Source organism: Oxyura jamaicensis, chromosome 17 (genome assembly GCF_011077185.1).
Source record: "Oxyura jamaicensis isolate SHBP4307 breed ruddy duck chromosome 17, BPBGC_Ojam_1.0, whole genome shotgun sequence".
In the NCBI taxonomy this organism is placed as follows: domain Eukaryota; kingdom Metazoa; phylum Chordata; class Aves; order Anseriformes; family Anatidae; genus Oxyura; species Oxyura jamaicensis.
Window position 1 is genome coordinate 2,379,389 of NC_048909.1, and position 23,806 is coordinate 2,403,194.

General features: G+C 45.8%; 1 protein-coding gene across 13 annotated transcripts in view; it reads left to right on the forward strand.

Moving 5' to 3' along the window:
• The window catches only part of CACNA1B (calcium voltage-gated channel subunit alpha1 B), a 299,945-nt gene that overhangs the window by 196,647 nt on the left and 79,492 nt on the right, over positions 1-23,806 (forward strand). For 10 of the 13 annotated variants that reach the window (XM_035342034.1, XM_035342033.1, XM_035342035.1 and 7 more), the window contains 4 exons: positions 1,961-2,078; positions 8,116-8,183; positions 13,066-13,172; positions 20,372-20,434. In XM_035342034.1, the coding sequence (XP_035197925.1) occupies positions 1,961-2,078; positions 8,116-8,183; positions 13,066-13,172; positions 20,372-20,434 (356 nt within the window). The remainder of the gene's footprint in view (positions 1-1,960; positions 2,079-8,115; positions 8,184-13,065; positions 13,173-20,371; positions 20,435-23,806) is intronic. The other 3 variants (XM_035342041.1, XM_035342044.1, XM_035342046.1) reach the window with 1 other exon arrangement.

Below are 23,806 nucleotides of genomic sequence, written 5' to 3' on the forward strand. Positions count from 1 at the left end.
CTATCTGTGCCCCGGGGCCTCAGAGCGTCCTCAGCTCTGCACAGGCAGTCCGGTGAGTTTAGACCAGTTATCTCTCTGCAACAGTTCCATAAAACAAACAAAGTTTTGTTTTTTCTTCTTTAAGATTTTGTTCCACTTTCAAAATGACCTGCTTGGGGTTTTGAAATCCAATTCCTGCTGGGTTCGTGTGCAGCCTGTAATTTGTGACACCTGTGACCCCTGGCCTTATGCAGGGCACAGACGTGCTCCCACCAATTCCTTTTCTGTGCATGTCTGTGTGAACAGGAATCACTTTCTGATTATTTCTAGAAAGGAGAAACAGTTCTGAATTCACGGAAATGAGGTGAGCAAAAGTTTGTGGACAGAAGTTTGTGGACGTGGGTTTGTGTAATTGAGTGCCAGAGCTGAAAGTCCAGTGGCCTGGTTCATATTCTCTGGTGTAGACCCAGCATAACTCCAGCGGTGTGGGCTGCTCTGGGCTTGCTCTGAGTTATCTGAGAGCAGATTCTGCATTTAGGAAACAAGGTTGCATATGATGCACTGTGTGGCCTTGTGTCTATGCTTGTTCCTGCTTTAATGCTGTCATCAGCACCAACCCTGCAGCAAGAATTTTTCTCTCTATCAGCAGCTGATGGTTAGTCTGGAATTTGCAATTATTTCTAGAGTACTGCATGCACTTGGGATTGATTAGTACTTTTTTTTTTTTTTTTTTTTTTCCTCCCTACTTCTTCTACTAAAAAGACAGCTTCTTATTTGGGCACTTGAGCTCTGAATTCCAGTGGGCATTTTTAATGGACTGAAGGTAACTGTTGTTAGACCTGGCCAATTGTTAGACGTGGTGGGCAGGTGAAGGGTCGACCTGCTGAAAATGTTGCTGTGTTACAGTCATTGGTGAAGAACTGCAACGGCAGGCAGTTCAGACTGGTGCAAAATTAGCATCCAGAGTGACAAGGCTTATTTTAGACTTAGGTACTTCGGCTTATTAAGGTTAGTTTTTCTATTATTCATGTGTTTGCTAATAAGCCCCAGGTCAGCATCCCAGCCTGCAGCCAGGACAGCTCTGCGGGCTGGGCTGCGATCGTGCTCGTGCACAAGGACGCAGGAGGAGCAGAGTCCCCTTGAATGTACCCTCTCCCATCCTCACTCACACACATTCTGCTTAGTTTTTTTTTTTTGAGATTTGTGGCTGTTTGAGTAGCTGAGCTTCCTTGTGGCCTTGGGAAGCAGGAAGCCTGGAGAAGAACCATGGTGGTGCAAAGCCTGGGCAAGCCTCGCGGTGGCTGTGCTGCCCGGGGTCTGGCATTTGGAGCCAGGCTCAGCTGCAGCAAGGCTTTCTGCAGCACTGGGCGGTCAGGGAGTAGTGGAAGGGGTCTGCAGGTGCTTGTCCTTTAGTGACCCACAGGGTCACTAAAAAGTGTATGTAAAGTGTGTGTGTTGGGGCGATGACTGAGCAAACCCCTCCTGTATGAAGCGAATGAAAGGAGTTGAAGCTGGTGGAGATCCCGCTCAGGGCACTGGGCTTTGGAGGCAGGGTTTTACTTGGTGCCTGGGCAGTGCTAAAAACTGGCATCTCTGCATGACTTAAAAATGGAGAGGAGTCAGAAATTCTGCTGGGGGGAAGTGTTGGAATGTGGCTTCTACCGCCTCTGCAGGGAGGCCGGTGGCAGAGGTGGGAAGCAGGCACGTAACAGAGCAGGAGCTGGTGCACCCATCCTCCCTCAGCAGCAGTTCTGAAGTCCCTCGTTTCTCTGTAGCCCGGAGGATAAAGCTGCATCCAGTCTAGGGTGAGACCATGCAGGCTGGGAGGGTGCTGTCCCGCGGTCTGCCACACCAATGTGCTCATCCATTTCCCTCGGGAGACCAGTCCTGGGTTGCATCAAGTTGCCCAGTGCCTCTGACTCCATCTGCTCTGTCTTCCCTCTGTGTCACCCCTTCTTTCCTCTCAAATTTCTCTGTGCAGATCCTGACGGGGGAAGACTGGAACGCGGTGATGTACCACGGCATAGAGTCGCAGGGTGGTGTCCACTCGGGGATGTTCTCCTCCATTTACTTCATCGTCCTGACGCTGTTTGGTAACTGTATCCTTGCATACTGCCTTGCGTTAGTGGCACAGTGCCACACACCCTTCCGGGGGTACTAGAAAAATCTAATTTAGTTTACATTATTCCTTTCACACAAACACCTGTGTGTGTGCACAAGCACTTTTTAAAACCTGATTGTTGCTAGGGCTTTGCTCCTTACAGCACCTGGGCTAAGAGTTGTAGGCAAGTTGCCTGTGTTGGCATCACTTTTCTGATGGCAATGTGAGCAAATTCTTCATCTATTTTATTTTTCATGGCTTAGATTAAGAAAGTTTTATTATGAGTTAATTTATGTTGTGGGAAAAACAATAAAGTTGAGTCAGAGCAGGACTTCTGTACCTTGAGTATCTTCATGGATACTGGATCTGTGGGAGAATAACTGAGATTGGTTTATCATGTAAATCAGGCTCCAGTGCCTTGCCGTCTTTGTCTACACAACAGCTTAACCAGCTATGCTATTCTAAGTGCTTGAGCATGTCTTGTCTCCACATAATGCTTAAACCAGAAGTCCAGGTCCTGAATTTGGGGCTCTGGGAGTATTTGGTTGTGTTCCAAGACCACAGATGAGATCTATTAAGATGTCTTGTTCTGCTTTGTCCTGAAGATCTGCTGAGGGCACTGGGAAGCCTGCGTCCTCCAGAAGTGTCCCGAGGAGTCTGCCAAAAGCAGCAGTCATACAGAGCAAGGATTTAGAAAGGGAGGCTGTGTTTTGCACAGAACCAAGCAGAGATTCTCACATCTAATGGCTGTGTGGGATTGGAGAGCCAGCAGAGCTCAGAATTTGTGGTGGCTCTCTTTGCTTCATGATGGAGGCCGCTGATGGGCTGATGTTGCATAGTGTTGCTCACACTAGCAAGGTACAAATTTGTTGGCACAATAAGTTTTCTGGCTGCAGTGGTAAGCTGTGTGGTGGCAAACAGCATCCTTAAAAACACACCTTGGAAACTGGTGTGTGTATGAGGCAGTGTGGCTGCCTTGTTTGTTCTGGGATAACAACGCTGAGCATTGCAGCTCTGCTGGAGAGCTCTCTGTAGGGTGTCCCAGCGCTGTGAACCTTCCTGCCAGTTACTGTTCCAGCTTTTGTCTTTCCCTAGGAGTCCTGCTAGGGCTGGCAACATGGGCTGGGTACCTAGGAGAAAGGGAAGGGTATGCAGAGGGCAATACCTGTGCTAAAGAAGTGGTTGTTACAGACGTAGATCTCTACTGCTGGGGGTCAAGATAAGATGACATGGGACATCAGAGCCTCTGGATTGTGAGACAGGGCTCCAGCCCTTTGCTTTGTGTGAAATCCCTCCGTTGGCATGAGGGACCATGACAGGGAGCAGCAGAGCAGAGTGTGTGTGAGCCATGCCTGTCTCACAGGGGTGTCTGAGGGATCTTCCCCATTAAGGTGTGCTGTCGGAACAACAGCAGCTGGGACACGTGGGCTGGGCCGGCAGCTCCGCTCAGACACCAGCCTCAGTGTGCTCCTTCCAGAAACACGAGGCGTCTGAAAACTGGGTCAGTGGAGAGCTGGGAAGGAGGGAGAGCTCTCAGTCCTCGGGGCATGGCATTTGGAAATGAGATTAAGCCATAATCAGGCTTGACAGCAAGGTTCAGAGAGAGAGAAAGACTTTTAACCTTAGAGCAGAGAAGATGCAGCCTTTTTGAAGAACAGGGTATAAATTCCCTTCTTGCCCCTTTAGTTAAAAGAGGGGCTTCTTCCCTGTGTTTGCACTAAAGGAGAGAGAGCAGGGGAAGTTCACGTGGCTGGAATAAGGACCTGCCTCACATCTCACGACTGCCATGAGTATGGTCTTTGCCCCTGCTTGCCGTGGCACAGCGCTGGGCTGAAACCTTGCCCACATTTCCCCCAAATATCCTCCTGGCAGAGCTCTGGCCTGTTGCTTTCCCTTATGCTGCCTGCTGCCGGCATCGCTGTCCCAGGGACGTATCTCCAATGCCTTTCCTGTCCCCTTTGCCCACGGCTATATGCTGGTGGCACACCTTGAGCACAACCAGAGCACTTCTCGGGGCACTGTTTGTGCATTTATCAAGGAAACGACGCTCATAGGTAAAACATGAGACTTTAATCCCCTCTGAATCCTGCACGTGGGGATGAGTTTGCTGCAGCCACTGGGTAGTTATGAACACAAAGAACAGAGATGAGCAGACTGATCCTAGAAGGCTTCTTTCACCACCTTCTAGTGAGTAGGGTCTTAAACACGAAGCCTATCTATTAATTTCTGCTGAGATTTGCAACCCTGTAGGAGACCTGGACTTCTGGCCAAGGCTTTGTCTGTTGAAGCTTTCCATGGTTTGGATGATCTCTCTGCATCCCACGGGTCCTGTTTGCCTTTAAGCACCATGAGCAGGACCAACAGAGGACAAGGGGTTAAATCTTTTTCTTGTGTTTACTGCAGGAGCTACCGCAAGAAGCCCACTAATGCTCACGCTGATGTTTCAAGCAGGGTTTCAGTAAGGTCAGTGCTACCCCTGCTTTTCAGTAGTTATGGTTTTGATGCTGAGAGCAAGCAGCAGGCAGTCATTTATCTCGGAGGGAAAGCTGAACCGTGTGACTTACCAGGGACTTAAGTTATTCTTAACTGTCAAAACATAACCAGGAAGGTCTGAAAATAAAGTTCAGTTTGCCAGAAAATAACAGTCCCGCATTTCCCTGGGAAGTAAAATAGTCATTAATGTCAGTGATGCCGCGGTGCAGGGCGAGGCACGGGGGGAGCCGCAGGATCCCCTTCCCACGGAGAGCCCCCGAGCCTGGCAGGCACCAGGACACCCTGTGCAGAGCAGCCTGTGCTGGCTGGGCTGCTGATTAGCTTAATTATTGATTAGCTTAATGTAAAATTCTATTTTGCTCTAACTTGGGACTTGAATGTTACGGTCAGTCTCCATTTCACAAAGCTCTTTGCCTTGCAGTACTCTCCACCAAAAGTAAGAATTTGCTTTTTTTTATGCACTGTGTCTTTTTTATTTGCCTAGCATGGATTTGCCTCCAGCCCTTCCCATGCAGAATTCAGACTGTGACTGAATTTCTTATGTGGGTTTTTATTTTTCTGGCTAATGTTGAAATCAGTCTAAGACCCATCTAGGACACTCCGGTTCCTCTGCTGGGAGTGCTTTTATTTTCAGTTCTTGAACATTGGCATGTTGTGAGTTCATTTCTAAGAGTTTAGGAGGACTGGATCAAATCTTCTGTTAGAGAATCAGTTTTAGTGATCTGGGGTCAGCTTGTAAAACCTGCTCTTTTTAAACAGGAAGGACTTCTTTCCTCTCCCAGAGCTGTGTGGGACACTATAATTGTTCCAGGTCATGAAGGAGCACAGGAGGGTGCTGGTTACCCTTGCTTTTGCTGCAGCTCAGTTGCTTTTTTGAATCAGTTTGTATTTTCAAGGCACATTGCAAGGAAATGATCCAGAAACTGATCCAGAATTCTCTCACATCGCATTTCCAGTTGCACAGAGCCCATGTGAAGCCAGACCTCTCTGTCTTAAATGATTTAATGAAAGTAGTGTGATTGGAGTGACAGCAGGATTTGGCTCATTTTCTAGGAAATTACACCATGCCTGTATTCATTGTCATCCGGTAAATTAATAAATTGGTGCATCTGTTGAGGGGGAAAAGGAGGAAAAAGAAATAATCCAAAAATCTACAGAAAAGCCTGGAATGAAAAGCAGCAAATGCCTGGAGCCAGCCACCCTTCCCAGCCCCTGGCTGTCTTTTACTCTTTCCTCCAGCATGGAAGAGCACCAGCATCAGTTCAGCTGGCTGGGTTAGTACGTGGGTCTGGCTGGGGTGTACAGCCTGGCCCAGAAGATGGATTTCAGCTGGTGTCTGGGAGTCCCCAAGCTCTACAAAAAGGGCTGAGAGACCTTCTTTGGGGGCAGAAACACTCAATTCCACCAGAATGCAGGTGGAGATGAGTCAAAATAGCCTGAACTGTTGTGTTTGTTTGTTTGTTTGTTTGAAAAGTAATTATTTCCAGTAGTTGATTACGTTACACAAGACAATTGCAGCACATGTGTGTAGGAAGCAGAGTCAGCAAGACAGTTTTATTACTGAGATATTCGTTCCCCCCGAGCAAGAGTTGGATGCTTCACTTCCCAGGTGAAGGGATGCAGGGACATTTCAGTGTCATCTTTCCCTTCTTCTGCTTCTTTATTCACTGGGCTCAGCAGGATCAAAGTGCTCCCACCCCATACTCCTTGCTGTCCTGCTTGAACAGAGGAAGCAGCAATAGATGGGCACCACGTTTCAAACCTCTTGACATCCCCAGGGAATCATCTTCACACAGTAAAATCCTCTATCCTCTGGTATTTGACATGGAGAGAACCTGGCCTTTGCCTGGAGAAACCTCTGGATTCTGTGTCCCATCCCCTGCAGGATGCAGACGCTTTCTAGAAGATTAAATACAGCTCCTGCTTCCATGGTGGCGGGCAGAGCATCTGTTTTCTGATGGGTGTTTAAGCTCTGGAGACACTCATCCCAATGGGAATAAGAGGCCTGAATGTCTGGTTCTGAAGTCTTGGCTGAATTAAGTTTGCCGAATGCTCTTTAGGAGGAAAGCAAAGCCTTGAGCTGGTTGTCTGGGCCAGCTTTGGTTCCCAGCTGCCCTGGGAGAAGTCTCCTGAAGCCCTGCCAGCGTGGGGTGATGGCTCCCCAGCCAGCAGGGTCTGCAGGCACTGGGGCTGCTGGGCACGCTTCCACTAAGCACAGACACCCAGCACCAGCAGACCGCAGCTGGATCAGCCTTGCACTGCTCCTGGCTCCTCTGAAGAGATACCTCAGGTGCTTCCTCCCAGCAGTGTCGCTGAGAAATGGAAAGCAACCAGGTGGTGCTGAGGTGAAGCTTTCCCAAAATCTAGTTGCAGGTCTGTCGGCACCCTGGGAGCTTGCTGTCCTTGCTGCAGTGGCTCGTCTTGCTCCCTCCAGCACTCAGCCCTTGTATTTGGCTCCTGCCCCACCTGCAGCATGGCTTTGTGCATCGTTTCCAACTCACAGACCAAAGCAGGGCCGCATCCAGTTATTTTATGTTGGGTCAGTTACCTGCCTACAGCTCCTGCAGCTGGAGTCCCAGACTCCTATTTGGCTCAGGTGAGGACAACACAAGGCAACAGCATCACACTGCTATTCAGGCCTTTGTGCATCTCCAGAGGGTACGTACATGAGATCGACTTCATTGCCACGTACACTCATGTTTAGAGCAGCAATTACAGCTTTGCACACCTTGGGTGAATGACTGTCCTGTCACCAGGCAATGTATGAGAGCAAAATGCATTTGCTTCTTGGGCATTAGTTTCGGCTTGGTTTTGCTTTGCTTGCTCTCCTTTCACATGCAGAGGTATCTGATTTACGATTGCTTTGTGGCTGTTTTGCAGACACCTAACTGGAACAACAACAATAAAATATATGAGGGGCCAAGTAATAGCTGAAATCATTAAGGGGAAAAGTGAAAACAATGAATGAGTTAATAACTGTGGGGAAATGTGATGTCTTGGTGATATAATGCAGAGAGAGCCCGGCTGGCGTGGGCAGTGGCAGTGGTTTAGGTGGTCTGTGTGCAGTGGCTGGACTAAGGGCCCGTGTGCCCTTTGTTTGTGGTGCTCTAATTGTCATATCAAGTCCGGTGTGATAAATCATGAGTGCTTCGCCCACTGGCATGTAGCACAGCACTGGCCTCAGCCTTTTTTGTAATACCCAATGCCTTTGTGTTGTCTTTAAGATGAGCCATTTCCAGGAGCTGCCAATCATCCTGCTAAGCAAAAGGGAAAAATGAAGGGGAAATCCTGTGGGTGTGAGTGCATCCCCACCAGGACATGTGTGCTGGTGAAGACAGACGGGTGTCCAACACCTGCTGTGCTCTTCAGCTGGTACCAGCAGAAGTGGGTGAGCTGGGAATGATGACGACAAAGCAGCAGTGCAAGGGGCTTATCAATAAAACACCATGGCTGGAATGGGGAAAGAAGGGTAGTGGTAGCAGAAGAGGAACCATTTGCTGTATTTGCTATGTGAAGAATTTTCCTTAGCTGCTCCCCAACAGATACACTCCTGAACGTCTTCTTGGCTATCGCCGTGGACAATCTGGCAAATGCCCAAGAGCTGACCAAGGTAAGTTTGAGGCTTCTGGTTCTTCAAACTTAGACCATAGCTGCTGGATCTACAGTATTCATTGCAGACGCTTTGAGAGAGGCATTGCCTTCCATGCTGTACCTCTGTGTACCAGTTTGTGCTGCTGAGACCCCTGGTAAGCACCTGGAGGTCTACTTTCATTTGGTTTCGTTTAGTTATGGAGGCTTGTTTCTGTGAACTGCTCCGTGTTGTTCGCCTTCCCTCCACCCCAGGGCGGGCAGCAGGCATCGCTCGTGTTGCTGCTGTGTGGAGGTGTGCAGACCTTTGTAGCTTTAACTGTTTTCAAGAGCAGAGGCGGAACAAGTAATGGGTGTTGGCTGACTCAGTAATGTATCTGAAGTTCAGGCCTGGGGAGTCGCAGGTGTTGTACTGCTGCTTTTGCTGTCTCATGTTAGTGTTTCTTAGCTCGTTGAATTTGGGAATGAATCAAAGAATTAATGTTCTCCAAACAGCTCTGTGGAAAACAACTTGAAGAGGCTACAGTGACTTTTAAGTCAAGATGTTAAAACCTTCCTGCTTCTCACCAGGTGCAAGAACAATCTGAGGCAGCAACCCAAGCACAGGCAGGAAGCCAGGTCCTGGCAAGAGCTGGCAATGACACTGCTGTAGCTTCTCTGTGTGCTTGGATTTATATTGAAGCATTCCCTATAGACAAAAAAAAAATATGTATAGACTCTGTATTGTGCAGGAAGGGTTCCAAATACTGCAGTTTGTGTTCATATTATTGCACAGTTTTGATTTCTCATTTTAGCACACTCAGTCATGTTTATGAGGCAGCATTAGATTTTCTTTGCACATTTTTTGCTTGCTCTCACCAAGTGGATGCGGATACGCACACCCCATTGCTGTGCTGCTCCCACGGCCATAAGTCAAAGACTTGCTGGCTCCAAAAGCACTGCATCCACCTTAGCAGTTACATTTTACAAACTTCAGCTTGTATGCTCCCTATCGGGTAAGAGGATCACTATCTGTGCATTTATGCAGCAGCTCGCAGGGATGCTTTCTTTTTCTAGAGCCGTAGCAAGGTGCAGTAGTGCTTGGGTACGGGATGCAGCACTGCAGTCCAGGGACACCCAGAGATTTCAAGGCATTCCCTATCCCACTCCAGCTGCTGAGGATGGAAGCAGCCAACTCTTCCCAGCTGAAATCCACGTCTCTTGTGTCTGAGCTTGTCTTTACCAGCTCTCCTTTCTGCCACGTTACTGGCTTCAGCTCCGAGCTTTAGCTAGAGCCTTGTTTCCCAAGAGCTGATGCCCAGTGCAGGCCACGCAAGAAGCATGGATAATGAATGTTCCTATGGCTGTGAGACCCTCTTCTGCCTCCCTGCTCTGTTACGATGCAGCTCAGGGCTGAGCCCAGAGGCATGCATCTTCCAGCCCCTTCAGCAGACTTACGGGTATCCCTGGCATGTGCTGAGGGAGGATCAGGCCCTGCACAGTTCTTGAGTAATGAAACTCATCCTATTCCTTTCTTAATCTTTTTCGTGCTTCCTTCTGAATATTTCAGCAGCTGACTGGAACAGCTAGTAACCTAACTTTGTTGATGTTTACAAAATATAATTAAATATTAATGGATTCTGCAACATTGCAAAAATCATTACGCTCCTTGAGAAACTTTTTTTTTTTTCTTTAATTTTATTTATGACCCCCAGAATTCTGTGGGGATTTCAAAAGAAGAAAAAGATAAAAATAATTCAATTGTATAGCATACCTGGAGAATGAGGGATTTATGGCTAAGTAAATATGATCATGCAAAACCAAAAATGGCCTGGAGGTATAATTAAGTTACTCGGGAGTCAGTTGATCTCAGGAGACTTTCCTGACATTTACACTATAAAACTAATCAAGATCCGTGCTGCACGTAGTGTGGGAACGCCATAAGTGGCTTGCAACTGCCACTATTTTGGAAGGACAGAAAGCTTCCCAGCTAACCTTCAGGACTGAAACATTTCGACAAACAGTTCCAGTTCTGGATGTGTATTTGGACTTCATTTATCGTGGCATTTGAACATTTACTTGGTAGTCTTAGCTGGGCCCTGTGACCTGTACCAGGGAGCATCGGAGCTGTGGCTATATTTAACTTCAACTTGATCATCTGATGGCTGTTACAAAACTCACCAGCACTTTGGAATGACTCATTTAAGGGGAAAAAATAATAACCACCTTCTTTGCTTTGACTATATAAAGAATCTTCTCCAGCCTCTGCCCCTCCATCCCCAGGTCTTCTCTTCCTCCTTCCGTGCTGGCTCTGACTTTCCCTTGCTTGAACTCTCCTCATGTTGTTTCTAGACATTTCTCAAACCCATCATGAATTGTTTGGGTTGCCTGCTCTCTTTATTTCCGTCTACTGGCAGATTTTTCTTCCTGTTTGCTTATTCCGAGCAGAATCTGAAATTGCCCCCAGATTTGCTTCCAGTATCTCCTCTTCGGTGACACGGCACGCTGTTCTTCATCCTGGCTGGACTGGCACGGAGAGCTGCCGCGGGTGGGTGAGCAGGGCAGCCCTCGGCTTTCCTAAATGCCTTCCAGCTCCAGGCGTGTTCTCTGATCTCCGCACCCTGCCAGCGATCTCTGAGAAAGCCATATAAAAGCACGCAGTAGGAGGGGCGTGTGAATTTTATATAAAATTAGTCCAGAATTCCTCAGAAATCAGAGGAATAGCAGCCATGGGCGCTCCTCCTCCATCCCAATGGAGAAGTCTTTAACTGGGGGAGTTTAATGAAGAACAGTCCACGTTAACTATGCACATAATTACAGTTAGCTCTGCAGACAGGTGATAAACTGTGGTTTCAGTGAAGATGTAGAGCTCTAGAAAATGGAAAGGAAAGGTAAGAGGGAGTTGTTCTTACAGGCAGTGCCTTCATCCATGACAGTGATGATGGAGCTCCCAGAGGTGGCTCTGAAGTCACCGTCACAGCTCAGAGCTTGCCTCAGTCGTAGACCATCGCCCCTGCCCACTTCAAGCAGAGCAGGATGAGCCTCTGCCCCCGTGAGACATCGCAGGGCACGTACCAGGCAGAGAATTAATTAGTGTTTGCAGAGGGATTGCAAATCTCTGGGTGGAAGGAGCTGCAGAAATATTATTAAGCAGTCATCTGCTAAAGAGTGTGCTTGTTCTGAGTTAGGGATGGCTGCGTTTACGACAATGAATATTTCCGTTGCATTTTGGATGCACTGGGGAGAACGGAGTAGAAGGTAGAACTTCTAAAAGGATGCTTAAATCTGTACGCGGTGCTTGAGGTGCACAGAAAGAAAAAATAAAAGCCCCGGAGAGTCCTCAAAAGAAGAAACGACTTGAAGATACCTGCTGAGTGAAAAGAAAAACCCCTAAGATGCCTTATTTGGAAATTATTTCTTGAAAGGTTTATGTCCTCAGATACCCTAGAAGTACAGGTAGCATCCCAGCCACTGATAAATTTACTGGAAGTTGGCTTTTGAGAAATACTGACTGCTGACTTTGTATAATGGTTCAGCAAGGCTTTTTTTGTTACCTCATTCTTTATTCACTACATTAAGATTTTTTTTGTAACAGATTTGCTAATATTTGGAAAGGGGGAAATTTGAAAAATAGGAAAACTTAACAGTAACAGATTTTTTTGATTAATTTCCTATAATTTCTCTTTTCTCCTAAAAGAGAAAAAGAAAACAGTTTCAAAATGAATTCAGTTAAAGCAAAAAAAAAAAAAAAAAAAAAAAAAAAAACCAAAGTCAGAGCAAGGAATCATGCATATGGCATTCAGGATGGGTAAATCTCTGTGCCTTCCTTTTTTCAACGTTAGATGTCTTACTGTCCGCATTCATTATTTTCAACATTACAGTTTCACAGCATTACCCGTGAGGAGCAGATGCAGACCCAGGCCGTTTGACGGAGGAGCCGGTGCCTGCTCTTGTCTTGTCTTGTGGTTCAGCACCCTGAACGATGGTGCTAACATTGCCATCAGTCTGTTATTTCTCCTGCCCTGTTTTTACTATCTAATTTGACTGGCTAGAAAAATTCAAAGGCGGTTTAACCCATACGACTATTGGAATTGAATGGGATCCTGTTTTGTCTTTAGTCCTCATCCAATAGCTAAAGAAACTACAGTTACACTCTGACTTTAAAGGGTATTTCTCTAGTAATTACACCACGTAGGAGAAATCAAACTACAGTTCGACTCTGAGAGAACTTGCAATACCAATAAAACTCCACATATGAGATCTTTGGGGTGTGCAGAAAGCATGAACGTGACCAGCTTTCTGACCTGCACTTGATTCTACAAGTTATGCTTCAGTGTCTTCTCCTTTCTGTTTTCACCCTGTACATTCACAGTGCTTCAACTCAAATCAGTGGAAATATTTGGGATAAAACTAGTGTGAGTGGAGCCAGTCAAATCCTGTGGTGTTTATTGGGATTATTGTTTCAGACAAGTCACGCTGGCAAGAAGTCACAAAGGCTTTAGGAGTCTGTCTCGTGCACTTCAGTAGGACGTAAGCTTTTGAGTGTTTTCACGTGCAAGTCTGAGATAAAGGGGGCTGCCTTTACCCCAGAAATGTCACACCTCTGCTCAGGTCTCTCCCTGCTATGCCAGACCCCTGAGGGATAAGAAGAGACCCAAAAGAGGTAAGACAGCTTCATGAGGGAGATGTGTTCCCAGCAAAAATGCACCAAGCACTTGAGCAGACCTTGTTTTTGTCATCTCTTGCTGACAGCAAAACCATACCTAGAGGTCCTTACAAGAAGTTATGAAATTCTGCCTTATTTTAATGAATATCTGCTTTCCCCAGCACAGCAGTGACAGTCACACAACACCCATGCCTCAGGGAGCTGTGGTTGTTGTCATTATGTGATGCATGCTCTGATTAGTCTTGATTTTCTGCACCAGGATGAGGAGGAGATGGAGGAAGCCACCAACCAAAAGCTCGCCCTGCAGAAGGCCAAGGAAGTAGCAGAAGTCAGCCCCATGTCGGCAGCTAACATTTCCATAGCCGCGTAAGCGTTACTTTATTATTTGGGACCTTTATTGTGTGGTTTCTGTTCTTCAGTGTCGTTATATGTCTATTCAACTGGAGCCATCCCATAGTACTTTGTGAGCCTTTTTATGCCATCTCTGTTATTGACAGGGCTGTAGGTTGACTGAATACTTCAGCGCTGATCACTTAACCATGGATCAAACTGTTTCTTTTAGTTTGTTTTTTCCTTTGTAATGTGTCATCTTTTGCCTTGCTGTAAATAACCATATTTTAGAAGGTTGGTTCTTTTTTTAAGCTGTCCTAGGATAGATTTCACCAGGTGAAGTGTTAACATTTTGCTTTGGATTTGTAATTCTGAGAGGTACGTGTGCATATTTTATATTAAATACTGTTTGATGATTTCTGTTTAGAGGATTCGAGAGCAAATGCATCCTCAAAAATATCAGAAAGGAAAAAAAGGGAAAAAGAAAAAAAGCTTGAATGTTCTCTCTTTGTTGCCTGAAAGACTGCAGGAATTAATAAAGTCACATACATGAACAGTCCCTGGTTCATAGCTAGAAACATACATTTGCATTTTCAATGTTTTTCTGTACTACATGGGTGTAGATGTATGCACAGATTCTGTGATACTGTTTTGGAAGAATCCTTAGAAAATATTCCTTTGGGGCCCACTTTTTCACATATACTGATCTAAACTGAAGTGAAACTTTTATTTGTAGGTGCAAATATTTGTCCAGATGTCACTGAGGTCAGAGCAGAATTCTGCCTGCATGGGATGATGGCCCTGTGTTTGAGATGTGCCTGCCTTGGGTGGATTTACTGGGTTCTTGTTAGGGGTTCATTTAACTCTTCTGGAATCGACATCAGGACAAGCAACATCAAAAATTTGGTCCTGTGTTTTGCTGAGTGTTGCTGGTATTTTCCAATGCCTTTTTGAAGAGACCTCCTAGGTCTAGGGAAGCTGAAGCACAGAAAAATGGATTTCCTATGCACTTTTTTTCCCAAAGATCGGAAATGAAGAAAGATCCCCATGAGACCTTTTTAGGGGAAGTTTAATCCACTTCAGCCCAGACAACAGGCCAAATGGAGCCAGCTCATTATATACAAAGGGAAAGAATGTTATTAATTTGACTATTTTATTCTTCTTACCATCTTATGTTGCAATTACTGCTATAATCATCTATTTATGCTATGTCTATTTGCTGGCTTTAAATATAATCCTTTCCTTACCATGATGTCCCGGCCAGTCTTGACAGGAAGCCCTATGAGGATACTTGCTCTTGTTTTTTTTTGTTGAATTTCCTGGAACTGTTATTTTATAACACAAGTTGATAACACTTATTTTCTTCTATTTGTCTTCTATTTCTTGTCTTTTTAATCAAAAGCACGGTGCACATTAGAATTTCTTAGAAACCAGACAAAGTGCTTTAACAGAGCTAAGATTTCACACCACATTGTCAGTTACGTAAAATAACCTTTATTCCATGACTTTTCACCAGGCTTTCACCTGGTTTTCAGTATCACAGGGCCAGTTTTGTGACCAAAACTGAGAGTGAGTACAAAACCATAGATTTTTGCTTCTTTTGCCTCAAATTGTGTCTGCCCAGATCCTACCTGCTGTGTCGTCAGGCTTATAAGTGAATACTTTTAGAAGTGCAACCAGTTGCTTCTACATCTACTTACCAGGACATCAGGCATGCTGCATGGGAGGCCATCGGTGTACCACTGGCACCTGGCTTCCAGTCCCCTCTGCTGTAGTGCCAGCGAGGTGCTTACACAGCCACTCACAAGGCATGCAAGGCTTTAGGTTTTTTGGGGGGTAAAAAAAGATATATATATATATATATTTTTTTTTTTTTAAAAAGCATAAGGTCAATGGTGATGACCAAATGAGTAACAACCTACAGGAGAAGGCAAGGGAGAAGTGGGGTATTTTGCAAGAGATTAATGGATGGGTGGATGGATTGTTGATTGATGATCCAAAAGATGTTTAATGAGTGCATGCCAAAGTCATGTTTAGTATAGAAATTAACCCATAGTGAGAGCTCCAAAAGGGGCTTAGCAGCTACAGCTTTTGGGTTTACAGCACTGATCCCTGAGATACCATTATCCAGCACAATAGGGCTATAATAGGGACCCGTGACTGACATCCAGATGTACCCCTTTACTTCATTTCTTGTGGTCTTAGGCTACAGAGTGGTGCAGAAGGTGGAGCAGATGCCATATGAATGGCAAGACCTGTTGGATCAAGCTCTGATGTGATTCAGGCATGGACGTGCCGATGGGATCCCACCAGGGCATAGGCGTGAGGTACAGCAAGTGGCTCAGCACGGTTGAGAATGAAAAGGTCTTGGAAACAGGATTCTTGGCGTGTGGAAATATCACTGCCAAAAGCAAATGCTTGTAGAGCTTGGGCTCCCCTAAGAGACTGGTGAGCAGGAGCAGGGAAAAACTGGGACTGAGCTACCAAGGTCCTGCTGCAATCTCATCTGTGGGTCTACCCCATCAGTTTGTCCTAAGGAATATTGGGTTTGGATTTTTGATTTAATTTTATGTTCAAAATGTAGGAAACGGATTTTCTACAGCAACAGCCATCTATAGCATGGGTTAGTGTTCTGAGAAAATCAACATTTTCTCTGCCTCATCAATAAAACCAGGCCTCTCAGGTGCTGAAGCAGAGGGCACCGTGACTTGCATTTCCTCAGGCATGATATTCACGTTCCTGGCATGCTTGTCCATGTCCCACAGAGGTGACAAGCTCAGGCTGGTGAAGAGTCCTAGTGGTCATTCTGCTGTTTCACCGGTGAGGTGCTGTGCTTGCTGTTTTGCTTCTTTCCTTTGTCAGTCCCATATCAAGGACTGTGAGAGTACATCTTCCTCTAGGCCTCCTTCCAGGCTCCATAGCCTTGTATTTGCTTCTCCACCCCGGCATCTTTCCTGCACAAATACAGCATGCACTCCCCGTTTGCATTCTCGTGACCCTGCAGTTTATCTGCACTGATTCATCTGCTCTCCTCTGCCATTTGAGCCTCTCAGCAGCTCAGCTCTGGGAAATGTTCAATTTATTGCATCGGTTACAAAATACAATTTCATAGGCTTATGAACCTGGTTGCTGATTCAGTGTGTCAGCCTGCTTGGAGGGTCTGAGGTGGTACCTTCACATCTACGTGTGTTGATGGTTGATAGATGGTGAAGTGCTGCTGTGTCATGGGGATCTGCTTAATAATCTATTCATTATTACAGTAGCATCCAGCTATCTATCTTGCAGCTGACTCGAGGTGCTTTATTACAATATTCTACCTGCACTTGGTTTATCGCTCCTACTTCTTTGCTCTCCCAGGATTTTTATGACTTGCCCCCAGCTCCAGCAAAGGGAATTGGAGGAATGGATTTTTCTGACCTTTTTTCTTCACCTGGTGAACTCTATCCTGAGTGGGCTTTTTTGTTTTGTGGATTTTCAGGATGAAAAATACTAGGATGGTACATTGTTTTTGTCATTGTTGCAATGTTTGGTTTAAAACAGAATGTTTGTTTAACATAAGTTACTGCGTTTTAATTTTAGTCCATTGTTTCATTCTTATTTTTGTGATTTTTGTTTTCTGTTTAGCATTTTCCTTGCTTTGTTGTTTCTGGAGGTGAGTTTCTGGGTTTGTCCAGTTTGCCCAGCATTGTCTTTAAGACCCTCTGTTTTGTACAACATCGAAACCACTCAGCCTCTCGAACTGAGCTGCTGTACTGACCGACGGGTCTTTAGAGCAAGCCATTGGTGCAGCTTCCTTGGCGGTGAGAACAGAGCAGGGGGGAAAATGGGGCAACTATTGAGGTGCTGAATGTGCAAAGCACCTCAAGATCCCCACTGGATAGGTGCCAGTGGAAGGGAGAGCTGCCGGGCTTATTTCCATGGCCAGCATGAAGACCCCAGTGCAAATAGTTTTACATTCTGTAGATAAACTTGCCTCTTTGCCAACCCAAAGCCTGAACTCCCCGCATTTGGATACCTCCTCTGCCTTTTCTATTCCGGCCAGAGCTGCACCAATGTCCCGTACAAAAGGGGCTGTGCTATGCACACACGGCACGGGTGCTCCGCGCGGGCCAGCAGACCAGTCGGAGAGTCAATGAGCCCCAAAGCACACGTCCTCCCCACGGCTGCTCCAGGGATTCTGAACTGGTGGCTAAAACAGCCTCTGCGTTTGTTTATTCCTGTGTATTTTCCAGTGCCCTGCCTTCACCTTTTCTTGGGAAGAGTCTTAAAAAAGCAATCACAACAGCACGCAAATGCTAAATTTGTAGGAACCTGCTAAGTAGTCATGTCTAGGTCATGCTGAGTGAAACTTCTAGCATTTATTTACTTAGGTTTGTTTTTAATTCTACATGGCAATGTGTTATAGTGGTAGTCAGACCCAAGGAAACAATTCAAGCATTAGGTATAGGGGCTGAGTTCTGGATGGGAGAAAAAATTTCCCAGATGAGATGGCTGAAACTTTGTAGGAAGTAGCAGAGGCCCTTCATGAGACTTGGGCACCCGAGCTAAACACTGTCTTTGGGATTGACCACTACCATTTTTCAAAGCTTGACACACTTCTCAGCAGTGTTCCAACCCCGAAAAACCTCTTCCTCTCTCCAAGCCGTGACTGGTTTCTGCTGGTCCCTCACATGGTTGTTCCAAGCAGTTGGCATCTTAATTGTGTGCCTACAGGTAGATACTGCCTGGTAACACGAGCGAGTTGACTACTCCTTAGGAAACTGCTGAGAGCAAATAGAGGTGGCACATCATTTCAGTGACTTCTCCGAGGTGTCTGTCCCTTTTGTACAGGTCTGGGGATGAAGGGAGGGGGGGGTTGCTTTGTTTCTTTAGGACATTTTCCATCTCAGAGGCTCCATGTTTTCCTTTTGTCTTGGGAATACTGTGGTCTGTTTCAAAATCCCTGTTGGGCTGCCGGTACCCAACAGAACCCAGCAAGAAGTATGCCTGAACACCCAGCCCATGAAACGTCCCGTGCTCGATAGTGCGTAGACTAGCAGAGGTGTTCTTATTCTCTTGCTGGCTTGTGACTTTTTCCCTTTCTTCTCCCCCTCCCTGACGTGTGTTGATGTGTGAGGTACTGTGGTTCTTCCCGTTAGCTTACCTTTTTGCCCTTGCTGTTGGTGTAACGGTGACTCAGACAGCTACACAGAAAGACGCTCTCTTGTTCTGTGTCCCTCTCGGATGGTAAGTAGCACGGAGCAAAGCTCGAGTACTTTGATTCAGAAAAGGAGGCAGTCTTGGCTTCCCAGCTTTCCTCTCCGCAGTTCCAGTGAAAATGTAGTTGGTCACAGTTTCAGAAAAAACAGCTCCAGGAACGAGAGCAAAGAAGTGAACCTGGAGTGCTGCAGGACTTGCATAACGTTGCCTGGCCAAGTTACAAGGATGTATGGCAGGATCACAGCATGGCCTCAATCCTGCAGCACACCAAATGAGGCAGGGATAAATGCAAAAATTCATTCAAGTCTTCTGCCAAGGGATGTTCAGAGCTGTTTTTAGCAATTAAAAGCAACATTTCCACAGGTACTGCCCAACACTGGTGCTGACTCCCAGGTAAATTAAGGCAGCCCAGTACATTCTCCTCCATCACAAGTTCTCCGCCTGTTTTGCGCAAGAAATCTCTTACCTTCAGACATTTGTGCAGGCAGGGACTTGCTCTCTGCAGGGTTCAGTTGCCATCCTGAGACTTCGTCATCCAGCCAAGAAGCAAAGGGTTCCCCAGCTTGAGCAACCTGGGAGCAATTTCCCTGGCAAACCAGGAGAGCATGCAACCCCACTTTGATTCCTGCCCCACTTTTCTTTGGCGAGGTACAAACGGAGAAATAGTGAATTTGGGGCAGAATGCTTTACCTGGCTGCACAGCAGATGATTGGCTCCAAGTGAAACTTTTATAAACACCTTTCATAACACTGCATACATTTGTTGCGGTTTTCTTGGCCTTTGGGTGATTGTGATATATACTTCACATGGGCCAATGTTTCTGTTCAGGATATTCTGGTAATTTTAAGGAAATGTATATTTAAAATTCTACTCATATGATATCCAAAGAACGTTAGATTTTAATTGGACCTTCTGGCTTGATAGCACTGATTGTTAACAGATTGAAGCTCTCAGGGAAGCAGGAAAAACTGCTGCAACTGAAAAGGCAAATTCAGGAGGTGAAGGGATTTTGTTTTCTGACATCTGAGAGGGTTCTTCAGATGATGTAGATTTATAAAAATTATTGTTTATAACTGTGAAACATTAGTGCCTCAAGCCAAGATCTATCAAGATATTTAGAATCCTGGTTTTGTGTAGATTCCCTGCCAGAGGAAGAATAAGCTCTTTTTTTTTTTTCTTTTTTTTCTGTGTAATTTGACTGTTTCCATATTCAGAACCCCCCATGTGTAATGGCATTTATCCAAACACACTGAATGGAGGAGAATCTACAAAATTACACGTGAATTGAAACATGTTCCTTTAAATATCGTGTAATCCCCTGCCTGAGCTGCAGCAGACGTAGGGTTTTTAGACACAGTGAGCCATGTTCGGATGGTTTGAGCTCAGACACGTCCCTGTGCCTGGCAGAGGAGAGAGGTAGGTGCCCCTGGAGAGCCCACCTGGAGCAAGGACCGAGCCGAAGCAGCGTGGCACCAGCTTCTGGGGCTCAGCTGGATTTTGGTTCTCCAGGCGTGGCCCAGGGTCCTCCCTCCGGCCTGTGCTCTTCGCTGCTCTCAGGCTTCCTCCTCTCATCTCGTGGTGCTGGAGGGGGAATTAGCAGTCTTGCATCCCACTCCCACTTGGAAGTACTGATTTGCAGCACAGCTGTAAAAGCAATCACCATCTGTTTCTACAAAGACCTCTAGCCCGAGGTCCTAAAGATGACTTCTGCGGAGGACTTTGATTTTGTGAGTATAGCATATGGAGACATAAAGTCCTAATATCATCGTGTGGCTTTTGGTTCACCTTTTAATTTTTTTCCCTTTTGGTTCCATTTTGATTCTTTGGTTGTTTCCCTGTCGACTAGAAGGTGGTGTGTCTGTGGCTTCCACACTTTCTGAAGCTTGCCTGGTCTCCTTCCAAGATGCACGCTGCAGTCTGCATTCGATAGGACACAGCCTGTATGAGTCTCCTCCCGATGTCTCTTATAGTTTCTCTTCTCTTTTTTTTTTTCTCACTTTTTGTTTTCTTTGTTTGTTTTGTTTTTGCATGTGCAGTTTTGTAAAGCAAACTCGAGGTACTGTATCTCGCAGCTCGTCAGTCTCCAGCGTAAATTCACCGTGAGTTGCTCTCTGTTACGATATTCAGTAAATGGATTTATCATATATATCTCTATATTTATAAACCTCCCTATTTCCCCCTCTCCTGATGCCTTCACTCCCCCCTTGTTTTTTCCAAAAATCATTCCCATCATTGTGGAAAGCCTCCAGACCAACATATGGTGGAAGGACTGGAAGGTGTGCAACATTGCCATATAATGCTTGTGATTTGGTCGTGAGCAACTCTGTAGTGTTTTGTACATTGACTGTGATTTTTCCTTCTCCCTTTGTTTTCCTCCCATCCCCCTAATTATTCGCCTTTGTTCCTTCCTTAATTATCTTCCCTGTTCTCCCCTCTGCCCTCATTTGATGGTTCGTCTTGTTCTCACTTGTATTTTTGTTCTCTGTGCTTATTATGCACTGGGCTGATGGCTTTGATGTTCCACCAGTGTTTGCGCTTAGGGTTCAATAGGAGAACAGGTGCCCACCACGAGTGTGCTCTTTAAATGAAAATGGGAGGAGGAACTTCTGGAATTGGGGCCCGAGTGAGACCAAATTGGAAAACTGTGCATAAATATCCTTGGGAAACCTAGAGCATGAGTTATGCCTGTGCTCTCTAACCTTCCTGAGCTGGAGCTTAAAGCTACAGATGTGGTAAAAATGAGGCACTCAGCAAGCTCCTATGTACCCGTGGTTGAGCAAACACAGTGGTAGATCTTCCATTCACTTCACGCACCTCCTAACAACCAAATCTTGCTGGCTTTGCTGTGAATCACGGGTGCGCTTTGACACCGATGCAGGTTTGTAGAAAATAACCATCGTTCCCCGCCGACTAATACAACAAAACTTGTCACCAGCTTGTCATCCACTCATCTTAGCGTCGTTGCTTTGAGTTATACTGTTACCGTTTGACGTTGTCTTTCTTCTTTAATGCTTTTGGAGAGCCAAGTAAGTGCAATTCGAATGCTCGTGGGTTTGTCCTCATGTGCACCATGGCAGGATTCAATGTACCAAAGGCACGGTGAAGCAAAGGAGGTTTTCCACCAGCTTCCTAACACCTTCCTTGTTCCCTGCTTCCCTGGGTGTTTTGGTGGTCAACTGATGGATCTCAGGCACGCTCGGGTTGCTACAGTGTGTGGATTTAGTTTCTCTGACCAAGACTGAACTTTTGCATCTGGCAAAAGCAGGTGCCTGTGCTAAGGGCTCTGATGGGACAAATGCACCCATCTGAGACCTCACAGGACCAGGACACTGCAAAACTAGGGAGCAGAATACACCAGGGAAGCTTTTGGCTCATTTTTTCCAATGCATTGCCTGGCTGCTGGGACTCTGGCCAGGCACAGAGGAGTGGGGAGCAGCCGGCTGCCTTTTGGGGTCCCGTCCTGCCTTGCACTTGTCAGGAAGGAGGGGAAGGGGGGCAATGGAGAGCATGATTAAAGGTGGTGATGCTGGAGAGGTGCTGCCCAGAGCCTTACCTCCTGGCACTCAAGTGCACGCCAGCAGAAGTTGCACAAAACCCATCTGAGGCCACATTCGCACAGTTAAGAACAAAATCAGAGAGAACAAAGGGTTTGGCTCCTTTTCCAAACTTCTGGAGCTGCCATTAAAAAAGATAAAATCAAACTGCAGGCACTAAAATCTACGCAGGAGGTTTTGCCTGTGTTCAGCTGTGTTTGCCATTGAGGTCTGTTGCAAACTCCCCACCAGCAACAGAGGCAGTGCAGAATAGAAAGAGGCATCTCTGTCTCTCATGACTCACATCCATTCTCTGAAGAGGATGAATTTCTACTGAAAAAAAATGTATATCTGTGCTTGTGTTAGGGTGGCTTTTCAATATATGCTGCTTACAGATGCTTTCATTTTGCCTGCACTTTTCTGTGCTAGCCAAACTGACAAAATCACTGCAGCTTAAACCACATTTCTCTACGTGTGAAACCACTTTACCTCTCTTCAGTCATGTGGAGAGGCCCTGGTGTAGAGGCAAATATAATTTGCACTGTATTTAAAATTTCTATGCGCTGTCTGGGCAGCAATTTATAATTTCCTATGCAAAACGGGACCATTTTGACACGAGTGTGCATTTTCTTCTCTGTGGGTATCCCCAGCATTTCCCTCCCATTTTTGCAGCAAACCCCCTAGCTTTGATTAAATGCCTGGGCCCCATAAGTGTGCCACGTGTAAAAGTAGCAGCCATCACAGAGCATCGAGAGCCCCCTGAAGGGTAAAGGCATCTGAAGGTCTCGTACACTCAGTATAAATGTCATGGTTGTAGGTGTATTTTGTATTTTAAATTCAAATAAATAAAGTGGAACCACTCCTCAGGTACCTGCAGGTACTGTGGTCTCCCTGTCCCTGGTGAAAGCCAGCATCGGTCCAAGATGCCTTTATACCACTCTTTTCTGCCCACTGTGAGTGCTATTGCTGTAATTATACTGAACAGGGGTCTAATTTATGTGTGCAGATGAAAGCTGAGCACTAGTCTAGTCGTTTAAAAAAAGCTTTTAAAAGGTGCAAAAAATTCCTGTTCCTTTTCTCCTCTGCATAGCTCAAATGGCATGAAAGTCCTGATGCCTTTAACATCAGTGAGAACCAAGATCTGCAAATCCAGACTTTTAAAAGAACCAGGCTTATTCAAAACCCTTTTGAGATAGATGTTTGGGGGTTTGGTTTCTTGTTTGTTTTTCCATATTCTTTCTTTGATAATTTAAAAATCTCCTTAGAAAAATAGGTAAGAGCCTAGAGGAAAAATGCCCAAGCTAGTTTCTTAACCAAAAAATAATAATAATAATAATAATAATATGTGAGGTGAGTCACTTTCTGATGCTAATTCCAGGATATATGTATAAATAGATACATAGATATTATTATTTATATATAAACATCATGTTAGAGTGATAGGAAGCAGCATGCAGGCAGGGTGAGCTATGGTTGAGTGAAATCCTTCTGTCCTTAGGAAAATGTTAAGCTGAAAGCAGCAAAACTTTTGCTACGTTAACACCAGGAAGCTTGGATGAACGCTGCATCATTGCAGAGCTGTATAAAAACAGGCGACACAGCAGCTGTCAAATACTAAGCGGCAGCAGATAATTTCTACTGCTCGGAAGAAATCATGGCCATGGACACCCCATGGGAGTGGTAATGAAACAGCAGAGCTTTCCAAACTTTTGTTCAGATGCATTTTGGAAGCTTTCTACCTCTACACTGGCCAAACGCACCAGCTGAAGGGCTTGATGCTGCAGCGGTGTCAGGCTTGGTCCTCCTCGAGCATCCCAGATTATTCCTCCTGCTGGGACCAATTACCTGTGGTCAGCAGGGGCATCAGCAGCTTGTTTGTGGCTTAGCAAGTTTTTCTCACTGGTCTCAGCTGACTCAGTGCTGCTTAGCTGACTCCTT